Below are 15,330 nucleotides of genomic sequence, written 5' to 3'. Positions count from 1 at the left end.
GCACAAACTCATAACCTTCAGTTAAAATACTGCCCCCTGTGTATGTGTCTCCTTTGCATATATTTTCAAGGTCTGTCTGTTAAAACAGTGCTATTTGGGTTTTATATTTGTCCTAGTTTTTTTTTTTTTAAACTCTTCTTTTCTTTCCACTACTTTCCTATTTTAATGGTAGTCTCATGACATTTCACTTTGTTAGGCCTAATTTTTATCTGGACCAGTTTACTCTGCTATATATCACTGGCCACTAGTGAATCTTTGTTAGTGTGTTTTGTACATCCTGGTTCTACTTTTTTATCATAAAGGCAACACTACATGTCATATGCAAGGACACAGTTCAATGTATTTCCATATTCAAAACAGGACTTTTTAAATGAAAAATGTCTTGTTATATTATTGATTGCAGGGGATGTAGTGGAGGATAAACACAGCTCTATATTTCTTTTGTAGTGCAAAAAAGTATTTGCTAACCTATTTTTATTCACGAGTTCACACTTACATATATTTAGCACGAGTAAGGTAATGCGTATTTGGCGAGTATAGTAATGCGTAGTAGGCGTGCTGTCCTGGGGAAGGGCTCCGGGCTCAGGAATGGCCCGAACCCAGAGTACCCCCCATAGTGTGGTGAGAACTCTAGTGATACCTCTTGAGTGGAGAAGGGTTGGTGGAGGGTTGCTGATTATCCGTCAAATGAATAGAGGTATGTCAGCTGTATTTATATCTGTGCATTGATTAACTTGAGAGCAAACCTCCTGTGTTAATTAGGCTAAGTATCTGACGCGCTCCTCCCGAACTTTAATAAAACATCATTTATAGAATTTTTTTATATTCATAGTTATATAGTTTATTATTTTCCCCAAAATGTAACAGTAAGTTACATTTCTGAAAAAGTTAAAGTTTTAAAATTATTGCTGACTACTGTGATATTTTATGAATAGTTTAACAAAATCTTTTACACATTTTATTAAACTATTAACAGATATATAAATTCTGTTATAATTATTTATGATATTTTAATTATTTTACGAAAAAGCTAAACACACAGTAAACTATTTTACAAATCTAAACTGTATTAATGACTAATAATAAAGAAAATAAAAATTTAAACTTCTTTAGCCATTTCAGTTTGAGGGGTGCAAATGTTTACACTTAGCTATAAATCTAAGTTGTTTTTTTTTAACACAACATCCCTGATTAATATTTTTTTATCTGTCCATGCAACCTTGAATATGTTATAAAATTTTGATGAAAGATTATGAAAACAAACATTCTTTTTTCATTGGAATTACATGCACTTATGATACTTGCAGAATAAGACCAGGAATGTTCATTAAGAAACCATATGCAGTCAGTTTTGCATTTCATGTTGTATTTAAAAGGATACCAATTTTGAATGCCTTTTAATTGAGGCTAACAGGGTCATGTTAATCAGCCAACCTTGAACTCTTCAATACAATTGAATCAAACAACAGCCCAAAATAATTTAACAGTTCAGCTTGTTCTAGTAAAGACATTTAATAGTATCTCTGGGCGTGAGGACTCTACATCTTTGCGGTTTGGGGAGTTTGAAAAGTACAGTGCCTCTGAGGGTTGGGCTCTTTTGTCCTGATTATTGGCAAGGTGCCCAGGGAAACAAAGGCTCACCCGAGCACCTGAAGCAAGGTGACTCCATCACTGGCAGAGTCAGGAAAGAAGGTGTCTGGTACCTTAGTGCCAGGCTGCTTTCCTCTTTTGACACTTTCCCTGATTGGAATTGGTGTGCCTATCTCTCTCATTGCAGGTCCAGGTGAGACAAGGTGATGTACGTCCTGTTCTCTCTGCCTGGGTGGCAGTAATAAGAATATAATGAGGGTACATTTGCATTCGTCTACTCTGGTATTATAAAGCTCTATATTACACAAATGTGATGGGTTCGGTGTGACAGAACAGGGGGAATGAATCTTTCAAGCTGAAATCAATACATAAAACAACAGGCCAAGAAGCCAACGAGAGTTCTGACTTAGAGCAAGGTCGAGGACGAAGAGCTCGTCTCATAAAATTTCACAGATGCATAAACATCTGAATATATCACCCGACACACTCTCTCAATTCAATCTGCTGCCTTCCATCTCAGACTGAGAGGAACGGAGAGAGAGAGAGGGGAATTTAAATAGCTGTCCGATATGTTTATGTGTTGGTGTAGCTGGGGGACTTCATGCCAAGGAGCAGTGCTCAGGCCAGGGACTGAGATAAAATTAATCCAGCTCTGACCCGGACGCAGAACAGGGAGGTAAAGTAAGGCGAGCTTTTCCCAGACGCATCTGCATGCTTCCATCAGTCATAGTGCCAGCTAAGCAATCAGGAAGGGTCAGAACATCAATATGAAGTAAACGAGTGCCTGAACTCCTATTAACCTTAACAAATTCTCCTCTAGGTCAAACAAGGAACCTGTAATGCACTGCCTATAATAAATCAAAACTGCATTGGAACATATTTTCTTCAAGATCAGTTCACACAGCCTTGCTAGATGGATTGATTGATTATAAATAATCAAGAACAACTTTCATTATTAATTAGTTGGTCTGCACACAGTGTGGCATCTGCTAGTGCTGTTACTTTACCCTACTGAAAAATGCATTTCTGTGGACAAAACACATGTAAATAATAGAGGTCACAGATTGAGCTGCTGTGGGAAATGTGCATAATGCAAAATGTTCAAAAACATGATAACGCTTTAAATTAAATGCTTTAACCAATCTCACAAGTGTAAAGTAACATGACTTGCCCTTTCAGGTGCTTTGACAGATGTGTGAGCTGTTCAATGCATTTAGCAGCTATTTCCATAGATGTAAATGTTAGAAATGACAGCAAACTTCGCAGACTTAACCAAGCAAGCACAAGTCTGATTGAATGCATGTGCACAGAAAGGGAGCACAATATTTCTGACTAAAACATAGAGTGCGGCAGTAATGACATATTTTTGCATGCCAACTCAGAAGTTAGCATCACCCAGGTTGCCTCAGGAAAACCCAGACAGATTTTGCAAATGCCTTTTGGAATGATGCAGAAAATAAGCTCTGTGACCAACAAAAGTAAGTTTTGCTCATCACCGATTTATCAGTCTTTATTTAAAAACATTTTCCCTGAAAATTTGTGTTTGAATAATTTGCAAAAGCACAAGCCGCTTTTAGCCGCTTGCTAGCAACAATTTTTCAAGACAAGTAAAAGCCTGATCACAAGGGGGAATTGCTAAGGTATTATAAGTCATCAAATAAACATTGAAATTATCTTGAGCTTTTGTTAAGCAAAGACCATATTTCAGGCATTTAACCAAACACCCATTGACTTTAGGATGATGAAACCAAAAGTGCTAAAATGTTACCACGTTTATGGTTTTTGGCCTATAAAAATATGCCATCCCTGCAGCACTCTATTAATGTGAAACGTGGTGTGAAATAGTACTTAAAACTTGAATGATGCCTGACAGCATTTCACTGAACGAGAGGACGCTTGTGCGCATCAAACAGAAATCTAACACAATAATTCTGACTAAACACACGATCTGAAACAAGCCTTAAAACTGAAATGAGGCTAAATTGGTAGTACATATGCTGTTAAAATTGCTTTTATTTGCAGTTCTTGTTAAGCTACAAAACATTATTTGAAGCACCTTGATTGTCAGTCTAATAAGTGTTTTGTCACATTACATTTCACTTTCCTATACACAAATATTTAGTATGGTTGCTGAAATAAGATTAGTTAATATGAGGAGTTTGCTGGGAATTAATTTTCATAGTTCTCAGTGTACCATAAGGAGCACAGCTCAGCAGAGCTTGTTGGCCCTCAAGGCTAATGTAATCTGTCAGAACTGGCCCAGATGTTTAACGTCACATACACACATACATGTACAGGTTTGTAAACATGCACACATGTGCACAAAATCTAAGTGTTTAACACGCTCTCTCTCTCTCTCTCTCTCTCTCTCTCTCTCTCTCTCTCTCTCTCTCTCTCTCTCTCTCTCTCTCTCTCTCTCGCTTCTGTTTATATCCCTTTCTCTTTCTTTTCTCTCTCTCTAGTATTGATTATTCAGCCAGAACTTGAGGGGCTCAGCACCCCAGAGGTCGGCAGGGTTAAGTAAACCAATCCAGTGTTTTCTGTACAGCAACACAGTATAGCGAAACTTGGCCCTTCCTGCCAGCACTGAGACATTCCTGTAACTGACTGTAAAATGAGACATGGCTAACACAAGGCCACTAGAAAGGAAAATGATGTGGAAACTGACAGACACACACACACACACACACACACATGTTGGTTTTTGTGGTTTATGGGGACTCTCCATAGGCATAATGGTTTTTATACTGAACAAACTGTGTGTGCTATTGCCCTACACCAACTCTACACCTAAACTTAGCCCTCACAGGAGACTTTGTGCATTTTTAGATTTTCAAAAAAACACCATTTAGTATGTTTTTTAAGCCTTTTGAATTACGGGGACATAGGCAGTGTCCTCATAAACCACCTTCATATTGTAATACCTCTGTCATACCCATGTCATTATACAAATTTGTGTCCTCATAAACCAGATAAACATGCACACACACGCACACAAACACAAATACACACATACTGTAGCACAACAAGCACTTATATCTGCTGCCTGTTAGTTAAATAAAGCAAATGCATTAGGAAGAGGATGCTATTTGTGAAATTATATATCACTTTTATTACTATATACTGAATAATGCAACCAGTCCGATGGTTTGGTGGTTGCAAACTGGGGACTGTGGTGGAATGGATTATTTTGTTAATTATCTCCAAAAGACAAAAAAAAGACAGTTCTGAGTTTGTTTTTGATTACTGACAATCAAAGTGCACGTGCATATTTTGGCTCACATTCACATTCTTAATCACATTTTTGCCTTAATTAATTGATTAAGTTAAATGGTCCTGTGGTGCGACGAATAAATTATATGTATATAAATATATTTATATATTTATATAAATAAATGTTTATGTATTCATATTGTTGGCTCTTTGACACACTGCTTTTTTCAAATTTTTAAATGTCTGATAAATGTAAGTATTGCACTTAGTCTCTCAATTAATATATCATAACACCAGCATACATAATAACTGTAAAATAATTAGCTAAATATTTTTACATTATTTTAAATGTCAATGTCCCAAAAGTATTTCATGCCAACTACTCATATTTCACAGTAAGTAGCATTTTCACAGATTTGATCTTGTACTTGTATTTGTAATGTACAAGCGTGGCATAAATGTATTTACAGATGAATCACTATATGAATCACTTATATGCTAGGGGAAGTCGTGGCCTAATGGTTAGAGAGTCGGACTTGAAATCCGAAGGTTGCGGGTTCGAGTCTCCGGCCGGCAGGAATTGTATGTGGGGGGAGTGAATGTCCAGCGCTCTCTCCACCCTCAATACCACGACTGAGGTGCCCTTGAGCAAGGCACTGAACCCCCAACTGCTCCCCGGGCGCCGCAGCATAAATGGCTGCCCACTGCTCCGGGTGTGTGTTCACGGTGTGTGTGTGTTCACTGCTGTGTGTGTGCACGTAGGATGGGTTAAATGCAGAGCACGAATTCCGAGTATGGGTCACCATACTTGGCTGAATGTCACTTCACTATTGTGTGATACAGCGTAATAAACTCAATAAGTTGTCTTTTAATAAAATATAGATGTATGTCTTTTAAATAAATATAAAAAACATCAAATGAGCAGACACATTTAACGAACACTGCAAAGAAAAAAAAGGACAGGACATTATCATTATTAATTCAAGATACAGGGGGAAAAAAATCCTTTATAATTAATACAGTATATTGTATTTTTATGTCCCCTATTTTTTCGAGTGAAGATAACGTTATAACTTACACAGCAAATTAGTCCACGTTCATATGCTCTGTGGCATATTGAGGTTGACACTTAGCCCCATGTGAAGTTACTCTGCTAGGTGGGGTAAGGTTAACTAGTGTTATAACTCTGAAATGGTTATGTGAATAAATTAATGCTGGAACGGTGGAACTCCCTTAGGTCCTGCAAACTAACCACTCACATAAATGCACCAAGCCATGCCGCATTCTCATATCCCAGATACTTTAATATGGATGCTGCTGTTCCTCGCAGACCCGCACACAAACACTTTAATATTGATGGGGAAATCCATAAAATTGCTTCCTTCACTCTTATCAGCGCCAGCAAGAAATGGAAGTCGTGGCACTCTTTATATCTAAAAGTCTGTAACTGCGGCTCCCCGCGGGGTTTCATTTATATCCATTCGGGAGTGACGGAGTGAGAAAGATAACGTAACGTAGCTCATAGTTCTTGTGACGCTCTTTATTCTGGAACAGAGAGTTCTTGTTCTGCATTAATTGTTGTTTGCTGACCTTTAGCCAGCTGGTGTGCTTGCCATCTTCTCCCAGTCAAGCAGTTTCATGCTCCAGACTTTGTGAAATGGTTACATTAACAATTGAATTACTGTAACGGTGGCAGACGGGGCTTAGAAGAAGCTACGCTGGTACAGATAGAACGGTGCATGTTAAGATGCAGAATCAGTGTTATTGCAATCAAATACCTTACAAAAGGCACTGGCGCTCACATCAGTTGCCATGGAGACATTGATAACTATGCTGTCTTTTTTTCTCTTCTTAGGTCTGGCTGTTCACCAGATCATCACCATCACTGTGTCCCTCATTATGATCGTTGCAGCCTTGATCACTACTCTAGTCCTTAAAAACTGGTAGGAAACATTCTTTTCTTTCAGCACTGTGTCTCAATGATTTTTCTGTCTGTGTTCCTCTTGTCTGTCTCTCCCTATTCATGTCCCTCAGTCTGTTTATTATCTTTTCAATCTGTCCTTTTCTATCACTCTGTCTGTCAATGTGGACAGTGACTCCCTTATTGCGCCTAGCAATCCGGACGCTCGTACACAATAGCTTTTTCCCAAACCTGTTGAGCTTCTTCCATAGACAGCATCTCAAGGCACCTAAGATACCTTCTTTTGGAATTTGTATCAATCTACTGCAGAGAGAGCAAACCCAGAGTGCATTGCAACATGAATGTGAGAGCTTTATTTTCATAAAGTAAAAGTTCATTCAATTATAGAATTATTTCTAAAAACACTTAAGAATAAAAATAATGCTAATAAAAATGCAAATAATTCAAAATAATTTTAAATATATTTGGAAAAGAGAATGTTCATTAACCAAGACACAACAAATACTGAAAATTAAAAAACAGTAGCAATAATAATATTAAAAAATAATAATAATTAGAAACAGATACATTAGAAATGTGCATTATTCAAGATACAGATTTTTTTTTTAATTTTTAAAAATTAAAATACTGATAAAAATGTAAAGTTTATTATCCAAGATACTGCTGAAAAATGGTAATAATAATAAACAATATTACCATTTTTTTAAATTAGAAGCTGACTGTTTTTCAGATGCAAAAGTAATTTCATGATTCAATATTCATTCAATACAAAAAAATATTCCTAAAAAATTGGTAATATATATTACTAAATAATATTAATAAAATGTAAAAAATCTAAAATAATTGTATAATTTTATAAATAATAAATTAAATTACTGCTAAGCAACTGGTCGTGGTAGCAGCAGTAGTTCTAATAAAAATAAAAATCATAATAATAATAAATTAAGAGAAATATTAATTATTCAAGATTCATTAAATTCTGAAAATTATTTCTGAAAAATGTTAATAAAATAGTACTAATAAAATATTAATTAATTAAAAATAATTCTAAAAAAAATATAATGTTCATTATCCAATACATCTCAGGCGTGGGTGAAGGGATAGAGCGAGTATTCAATTGCAGGAGGCAAAAGGGCTTTATTAATACAAAAATTAAACAAACAACAAAAAACTACCCTGTAGGGGAAGACAGGCAAGGCAAGGACGACGACGACGACGAACCGGCACAGGACTGAAAACACAAGGAGATTATAAAGGGAGCAAATGAGGAGGGTAACGAGAAAACACAGGTGGGGCAAATTAACCAATAATCAGGAAACAAGGTGGGTGGGGTCAAGACAATTGACATAAGAGCACATGGCACATAGAACCAAACAAGACAAGCCATGTGCTCACGCAAAACAAAATCACTAGCCATGTGCAAAACAGGACACGAACACGCAGCTAATGAGGAGACTCATAAGCCGTGTGTTCACAAAAAAAAAAAAATGAAAGCACACAGCCAGTGAAAAAACACAAGCTGCGTGCAACACAGAGCAAAACAAAACAAGAAAAAGCATGTGGCCGAACCGCGTGCCGAACAAACACACACACACAGAGGACAGAGGAGCGCACGGCCCAAGCGAACTCGAAATCGCACGCTCCCACAGCGAGAACAAACCTGGAGCGTGAGTGTCCGAACCCCGACACGAAACCAGAACTGAGTCTGAACAAGACAGGAGTGCCGGGATCCGAACATCACGCCCCAACATGAAACAGAGCACGCAGACAAGAAAGTTTTCTCACCAGAAAACAAGACAAGGAGGGAGTGTCACAGCTCCGTCACAAAACCATAATTCCATTGGTAGTAACATTAAATTTTTTGCATTAAAGCAAATAGAAACTAAATGTTTTACAGATGCAAGAGAAAGGTTCATTATTCAAGAATAAAAATAAAAATAAATAAAATTACATAAAATAATTGAAAAAAATTATTAGAAACACTATTTTACCCCAAATTTGTGTGTACTATGTATATTCATGCTAAAGTATCGAGCTGATCTTCACAAGTTGTTACATTGAAATCAGCTTTTGTTGAGTCATTTTGCTGCGCTATGTAGAGCATTTCAGATTAGTCATTTTTGAGGTTCCATTTCAATCATACCCATTTAGGAAATACACAGCGAGGAGGCTCATTAGGTTTCGAACAGAGCTAAATTTGTCTGTGTCTGCCTCCTCAGTCCATGTTAAATGTAGGACAGACACAGCGGTTCAAGGTATGATTTTATGTTGGCTTTGTGAATTTGGTGCGTGTTTTTGTAGTTGTGCGCAGTCCGGGAATGGACGACACAGCAGCCACCAGAGAAAGATCAACCAGCAAGAGGAGAGCTGTCAAAACCTGACCGACTTCACGCCCGCCCGCGTGCCCAGTAAGGTGGACATCTTCACCGCCTACAATGACAGTTTACAGTGCTCGCACGAGTGTGTGCGGGCCGGCATACCGGTGTACACAGACGAGATGATCCAGCACACACCCATCTACAAGACCTCCTACAATGGAAACAGGCAAGAGTCCAACATTAATATATACATTCTGTAGAAAAAAAAAAACTGGGCTGGATGTTGCTATTGCTGACCAAGTAGTTTGGACAACAAAGAGACTGCACTGACAGCCCAGTCCGTACATTCTGACAGGGTTTGGTTTCCTTGTAGCATAGAGTAGGTTTAGTGCTGTCAGAAATAATGTTCATTCTAAAAAGCTTGAACACTGGACCAAAGCAGAGCAGAAGAAACATTATGCACCATTATTTGACCCTGGCTGTATGCCATTTTAACTTTTTTTTACTAAGGGGCCATTTACATAACTGAAAACGGAAAATGTTTATTTACATGACAATGGCATTTTAAACGGCGCCTAAAAACGCAATCTTTTGAAAACAAGTGCAAGTTTTTAAAAACAATACCAGTATTGTCACGATTTATTTAAACTATATTAAATAAATAAATAAATTGAAATGTTTCATCGCCATCTACTGGTATGCATAATAAAGTGTTTGTCATTTTCATGGATCCATGTGAACGGATTGTTTTGACTGTGTTGTCTGTACGCGAAACTTTTCAAAAATGCAAAGAAAAACTTTTTTTCGTATATATTTTTAAAATAACAGTGCAGTCTCAGAATAAAGGTACAACGTTAAAAAAACAACCTTTTGAACCTTATTAACCTCTCTTAGTGCCTACAGTGTAAGAATAGAGTTTTGTGCCTTTTTTCTGAACTGTCCTTTAGCTGACAGACAGTTTCCATATTAAAACTTTCTTAGAGAAGTTGCATCTTTAAATTCATCCTGTATAATGCACCACCGCTACAGCCAATCACACACAGACAGACTCTCTGGCAGTTGCATCATGTCTCATGCTGTTTTTTCCTGTAGTTATGTTATTCTTGAGCTATTTATGACAGCTTGTCAAATTAATAATAGTCCAACTTTTAAATGTCAGTGGTCTTAAAACCCCTGCATTCTGTTCCATTTAAACTGTTTTTAAATGCAAGAATGTGATAGTTTCACCATTCTTAAAGTGCTGCTTTTAACATGTTTTTCCCTGCTACAATCTTCAATAATTGAATAATTTAGCCTTTAATGTGCATTTTGAAAATAACCAGTTGAATCTGCCAGAGAGTCATTATTTTTCAGATAAGTATGTTGTGACAGTTGTGTATTCTTGTTTTTTGTCCTTCCATTGCCCTTGTCTTTATAAAAGACTGAGCATGAGCTTTAAATTGTATGAATAATTTCAGTGCTGCTTCATTTAATACTGTATGCTTCCGAATACAAAAGCCTAGATGAGAGGGTTTAGAGGAAATGTAAGTGTGGGCGCTTTGTTTGTGGTATAATGCAGTCGCCACATAAAAAAGAGTCTTGAATCAGGGAGTGGGACAGAAGTGCTTATATCTGCAGGATTGAAGAGCTGATCTGTCTGTCTATTCCAGACCGTCGCCCACTGAAAGGCAGCTAATCCCTGTGGCCTTTGTGTCTGAAAAATGGTTTGAGATCTCCTGTTGAGGCCCTTTTACTACCTTTGGGTTGAGCCCACGTCTTCAATTTGTGCCCTGGTACGTACTGTATTTCTTATGGCTCTGAAGTCTATATGGTGTAATTCTGACATGCTTTTCCAGTGCTTGTGTACTTACTAGAAAATCACAGTTCCTCAGGGTTCAACAGGGATATTTCACTAGTCATAGAACTGAAATGAGTTGTAGACTTGTGGCTGGTATCTTTTAAAATTGTGCTGAAACAGAATATATTCCAACAGCAGAAATATACTGTCACATTAAAATACTAACATAATGGTAACACTTGCATATACATTAGGTATCATATAACTAACAATGAACATTTTTTACAGAAATAATTAGTGACAAATGATGAGCAATACATTTGCTATAGTATTTATTATTTTTTACAGTGTAGTTAAAAAAGACAACTGTTCACTGTTAGTTCATGTTAGCACAGGTCCATTAAATAATATTCACAGATGCAACTTTTTAAATATTCTATTAGTCAGTGTTATTTTACTATCATGAGATACTATCATAGTTTTTATTAATATTTTGAATTAGTTTATATTCTGTTTCTATTTTAATTATTGTGAAAAAAATTGTTTTTGTGTGTGTTTTTATCATTTTTATTGTGTGTTTTTATATGTCTACAAAGTTTTTATTATTTTTTATTTTAGTACATCAAGTTCAACTAAAATGTTTCTTTTGGGAACTAGCTGAATTAAATATTTTATTTATAATTGTATTTATTTATTTTATAATTTATAATTGTATTTATTTATTTATTTCAGCTAACATTTATTTTATTTAAAGTAACAGATTTTTATAGTTTTTCCCCTGGTTTCACAGACAAGGCTTAAGACTAGTCCCAGACTAAAATGTAATTCTGAGCTGTTTCAACTGTAATAACCTTGCACTGACTAATCTTAAAGCATATCAGTGCATTTGTTTTCTCTCAAGATGCATGCCAGTAATGTTTTTTCTAATGCATGTTAATAAAAATTACTCAAATGCCCTAATTGAACTATGGCCTAATCCTGGCTTAGTCTAAGCCCTGTCTGTGAAACCAGGCCGTAGTCAACTATAATAACCCTCATATTAGTCAATACTGATTTTAACACTAATTAATATTACAAAATGCAGAAATAGATTAGAAGCAGAGTTTTTTTAATTGTTAGTTCATATTAACAAATGTGTTTAACTAGTGACAAATGGAACCTATTGTAAAATGTTATCAGTTACTTAATTTAGGTTAATGTTCATTTCTATCCCCCGGTTTCACAGACAAGGCTTAAACTAGTTCCAGACTAAAATGCATGTTTGAGCTGTCTCAACTGAAAATATCTTACTCTGACATGTCTTAAAATATGTCAGTGTCATTGTTCTGTGTCAAGATGCACACCTTAATGTTTTCTTCTACGGCATTTTTGTAAAAGTTGCTTGAATATCTTAATTTAACTAAGGCCTAGTCCTGGCTTAAGCTAAGCCCCGTTTGTAAAACCGGCCCTAAATGTACTAATACATTTTTTAACATTTCAAGTTGTATAAAGTAACATGTAAGTTAATGCCATATTTTTTGTTATATACCTTTACAGTAGTTTATTTACACTATCACTAAGTTACACTTTTTACACTGTTCAGTTCTTGTTCTATTTAAAAAGTCATATCAATTAATATTTAAATACTTAAATTGAATGTTTTCTACTTTCAGGATCTCATTGGAAAACCTGTGAATCAAACACAAAAGACTCAAACACAATAAAGCAAAACAAAACCACAAGAACAGCAACGACAAGCAATTAAAAAGATGGGAAGCGAGACGAACAGGCAGTTTTGTACAAATGTCGGATCTCTCTAGAAGCGGACTGAAAATGTTTATTTTTCTAGACTGATGCAGTGCTATGGATACCACTCCCAAATTATTTTCCATAGACGTGATCATTTTAGAGGTGATATACCTAGAGCTGATACATTATATACGTGTATTACTGCACATGAGGGTGTGCTGGAGAGGAGAGGCCACGGGGACACTCTCTGACACGATACGTCTGCTTGTGTGGAGAAAAGACTCTCCTGAACTTTGTGCCAATAATGCCATTATGTGCCACTACATATATAGATGGGACGCGTTCAGTTTTGTGGAAAATTACAATATCAATCTGTCATCCGTTTTTGTATAAAAAGTATAAATATGTATTTGAAATATGATTTGAAATAGCTGAGGAAATGTGTTACAAATGTCCAAAAAATATTTATATGGAGCACTATTCATTTAGAGGAAAAAAAAAATGAACCCAGTGAGGAATAGTATACCCAGGTTTTAATTTCACTACATTGTTTCTAGGCCCCGTTTTAAAGGAATAGTCTCTATTTTTATACAAACGAGGTTAAATATGAGTCAGACAGACCCAATTCAACTGGACTCTTGGGACTGTTAATCTGCAAGCGGAGGTTCAATGAAAAGTTGAAGTTTTTTAAAGCTATCAAACAATGTGGAAGCCAGATTCAGTATTCATTTACAGCTTATTTGATTTTCCAAAGCCAAGCTTCAGACGCTCGTTGAGTTTCCTTTTTTTTTTAAATCACTGATGAGAAATGACATGTACAGGTTAATCATGTTTACGGACTCACAGACCCTCAAAGAGGTGTTTGATACCCGAGATAGTTTGTTAGTTTGTGGGTCGAGCCTAAATAACCCAATTATCTATTAAAACATTACAAAGTAGCTAATAAACCTCCTCTACGTTGTAATTACAAAGCTTAATTTGAATAAATCACCAGACAATTATCAGCCTTGTGCATAGACGCATAAAGGACAAAATATTGTGTTATTTTATTTTCGTGCCTATTAATTTGTGCAAGCTTGATTTAATTTGTTTAATTGTATATTTAAATCTGCAACAAAACCATGAATGTCCCCCTTTCATTGTGTGCTGTTTTAATTCAAGCTAATAGTTTATTACTCATTACTTTATTACTATTGACTCAAAGGCAAATATTCCATCAGCAGAAACAGAAACGTCTAGTGCCAATCATTTTAATAGCAATCAGAAATGCAGTAATATACAAAAAGCATGAAACTTGCCAATAAATTTGATTTATTGATAAAGTCAGCAGGAATAAATGACACTTTGGATTAGTGTGTGTGTGTGTGTGTGTGTGTGTCTGAAATCGCAACTCTACTCGAGCATCAGTAGACCAAAGAGCTCCACTGTGGGAAGCAGTACATGAACAGACCAAGACAGTTATTCTGTACATGATGAGTAAAGAAAATAAGAGGGCGGATAACTGTTATTTTATCCTAAAACAGATGTTTAATGGTTACAATTACATATTGTACAAAGGCAAACACTGTGAATAGTTGTTTGCAATAGTCTGTCACTGAAAGTGAAACGTCTTGGAGTAAATTTAATCAAAGGTTTTCAGATGTTCCTCAAAATGTTTATAAGCAGTAGAGAATTGTGATTCCTGTTTTCATCCTTGGAAGACTGCAATACATATGAAGTTTTGTCAACTCTTTTCTTTTTTTTCCCCTCCACAATTGTCTATAATTGACCGATTTAGGACATCATGTGAACCACACTGGCCAATCATGTTAGGTATTTAGAAAAGTACTAATTATATACTGGAACACTAAAGCTCTGTATTACAGTATGTACATGTGTAAATGTGTTTTCTATATATTTACCTCTATTCTATCTTGTGATTTTTTTAAAATCCTTTTTTTTCACAGGATCAGTGGAAAAGTTTGAAACTGATTTTTTTTTTTGTTTACATTGCATAAGTCGCTGCAGAGGTTACAGACAGACAAATATACACATTTTTGTTGTGCCAAGCCTCAAAAACAAACAAACAAAAAAATCTGTTGTTTCTGCTGTAGCTGTAGTTCTCCTAATAATTAGGAAATTCCAGGTCATTTGCATTACATTTTAATACAACGAAACTATCACAGGATAAGATGAATTACAGGCATTTTGCGGGTTTCAAGAGTATGATTTTTTTTTTTCTTTTTGTCCAAGTGCTAAACAGGACTCTTTGAGGTAAAAAATAAAAAAAATAAAAATAAATAATAATATTTTTTTGGTTAAATTAAAAACACTTCAGGTGTTTTGTCATTCTCTTTCTCTCAGAGAATGAAAATAGCTCAGTCGACAGCTCAATAAACTGAACGTCAATTAAAAAAAGACACAATAAATCTAAACAGACGACTGGCCCATGTGACTGCCGGCACAGGAGAAGATTTGTGCTGCGAGTCTGATAAACATGTCTGGAGTTTGATTGTGTGTGGAATGTTGATTTGTTCTCCAGTCTTGACACAGAGCTCAGAATCAGTAGAACAAAAATCTGCTGAATAAAAGGTTAATTGACTTTGTGCTAAGCCCCGCCTTAAAAAACTACCGACCAATCCTACTGTACTTTACCAACAGTTTGCCATATCATAAGACAAGCTTATGAAAGCGTGTTTGAATAGTTTTAAATGCAATTTTATAGAAAGTAATATAATATAATATAATATAATATAATATAATAATAGACACATTATATTATATTATATTATATTATATTGTAT

General features: G+C 35.7%; 1 protein-coding gene across 1 annotated transcript in view; it reads left to right on the top strand.

Annotated features, from left to right (window-relative positions):
- ajap1 (adherens junctions associated protein 1) overlaps positions 1-14,802 on the top strand; it is a 30,887-nt gene extending 16,085 nt beyond the window's left edge. The window contains exons 3-6 of the mRNA XM_079382569.1: positions 6,659-6,746; positions 9,026-9,268; positions 10,692-10,814; positions 12,472-14,802. Coding sequence (XP_079238695.1) covers positions 6,659-6,746; positions 9,026-9,268; positions 10,692-10,764 — 404 coding nt within the window. The 3' untranslated portion in view covers positions 10,765-10,814; positions 12,472-14,802. The remainder of the gene's footprint in view (positions 1-6,658; positions 6,747-9,025; positions 9,269-10,691; positions 10,815-12,471) is intronic.
- The last annotated feature ends 528 nt before the right edge of the window (positions 14,803-15,330 follow it).

Source organism: Barbus barbus (assembly GCF_936440315.1).
Source record: "Barbus barbus genome assembly, chromosome: 28".
Taxonomy (NCBI): domain Eukaryota; kingdom Metazoa; phylum Chordata; class Actinopteri; order Cypriniformes; family Cyprinidae; genus Barbus; species Barbus barbus.
This window is presented reverse-complemented; position numbering and strand designations above follow the sequence as displayed.